Source organism: Colobus angolensis, unplaced genomic scaffold (genome assembly GCF_000951035.1).
Source record: "Colobus angolensis palliatus isolate OR3802 unplaced genomic scaffold, Cang.pa_1.0 Scaffold64, whole genome shotgun sequence".
In the NCBI taxonomy this organism is placed as follows: Eukaryota; Metazoa; Chordata; class Mammalia; order Primates; family Cercopithecidae; genus Colobus; species Colobus angolensis.
The window spans coordinates 2,482,473-2,483,947 of record NW_012120043.1 but is presented as its reverse complement, the minus strand read 5'-3'; the positions used below and the strand labels follow the sequence as shown (position 1 = coordinate 2,483,947).

General features: G+C 51.8%; 1 protein-coding gene across 1 annotated transcript in view; it reads right to left on the bottom strand.

The window, feature by feature from the left end:
• The window catches only part of TMPRSS9 (transmembrane protease, serine 9), a 49,152-nt gene that overhangs the window by 43,930 nt on the left and 3,747 nt on the right, over positions 1 to 1,475 (bottom strand). Inside the window, exon 3 of the mRNA XM_011964118.1 lies at positions 729 to 843. Within this exon, the coding sequence (XP_011819508.1) occupies positions 729 to 843 (115 nt within the window). The remainder of the gene's footprint in view (positions 1 to 728; positions 844 to 1,475) is intronic.

The following is a 1,475-nucleotide window of genomic DNA, read 5'->3' as shown; positions in this document are numbered from 1 at the left end:
TTGGCCAGGCTAGTCTTGAACTCCTGACCTTGTGATCCACCCGCCTCGGCCTCCCAAAGTGCTGGGATTACAGGCGTGAGCCACCGCGCCCGGCAACAAATCTTTAACAATGGTCTGAACTTGTATCTGACTCTCCAGTCATGACCTGCAGCACTGTACAATTTTTTAGTTTTTTAAACCACTGCACTCCAACCTGGGCAACAGAGTAAGACCCTGTCTCAAAAAAAAAGAAAAGAAAAGATTTACACTCTCTTTACAGAACAAGATGGCTGACCCCTGGTCCACACCATTAAGGCAAAGGCAATGTCAGTTTTTACGTTTGTTTGTTTGCTTTTGAGACGAAGTTTCACTCTTTTATCCCAGGCTGGAGTGCAATGGCACGATCTCGGCTCACGGCAACCTCCACCTCCCGGGTTCAAGCGATTCTCCTGCCTCAGGAGAATTCCGTGTAGCTGGGATGACAGGTCCACGCCACCATGCTCAACTAATCTTTGTATTTTTCGTAGAGATGGGCTTTCACCATATTGGCCAGTCTGGTCTCAATTCCTGACCTCAAGTGATCCGCCCGCCTTGGCTTCCCAAAGTGCTGGGATTACAGGCGTGAGCCACCGCGCCCAGCCAGTTTGTTTTCTTTTTATGGGAAGGGGTGATGATCAAAATGTATCTTGCAGCGCCTGCCCCCCTCCAGCCTCCTTGTGATGGGGTTTCGGTCTCGGCTGCCCACTCACCTGTGAGCTCGGCCGACACAATCGTGCCATAGGCAGCCAGGGAGATGCCGCCCTCTCGCAGCCTTGCCTGGATCCCTCTCTGCAATAGCTCCTCCTCCAGGCCCAGGCTCAGCGTCTGGAGGGGTCGCAGCAGAAAGTGCAACTGGAAATGTACGAGGACACTGGAGTTCCCATCCCTACAGGTATGGAGGAGAGGCCCTTGGAGAGGGAGGGACTCCTCCCTGCTGGAATCTTCTAGAATTTTCCAAACTTTTCTGGAGTCCTCCAGAAACTCCCAGATGTCCACCAAGTTTCCGTCACCCAATGCAAGCTTCAACTCACCTGTAATTCAGCACCGTGCAACCCACGCAGCTTGCCTCTAACTCTGTCTTCTGAAAACTACTTACAAACTGCAATAGAAACAAGAACGGCAAACGTTGAGACCCACAGCATGGGCATCCTGGCACTGCAGAGGCCTGTTGGTGTTGCAGGGAGCTGGAGAAGGGGTTGGTTTCATGGGAAAGCATTTCGTTTTATTTATTGTTTTAAATTTTAAAATTATTCACGCCTGTAATCCCAGCACTTTGGGAGGCCAAGGAGGGAGGATCACAAGGTCAGGAGTTTGAGACCAGCCTGGCCAACATGGTGAAACCCCATCTCTACTAAAATTACAAAAAATTAGCTGGGCGTGGCGGTGGGCGCCTGTAGTCCCAGTTCCTCGGGAGGCTGAGGCAGGAGAATGGCGTGAACCCGGGAGGCGGAGCTTGC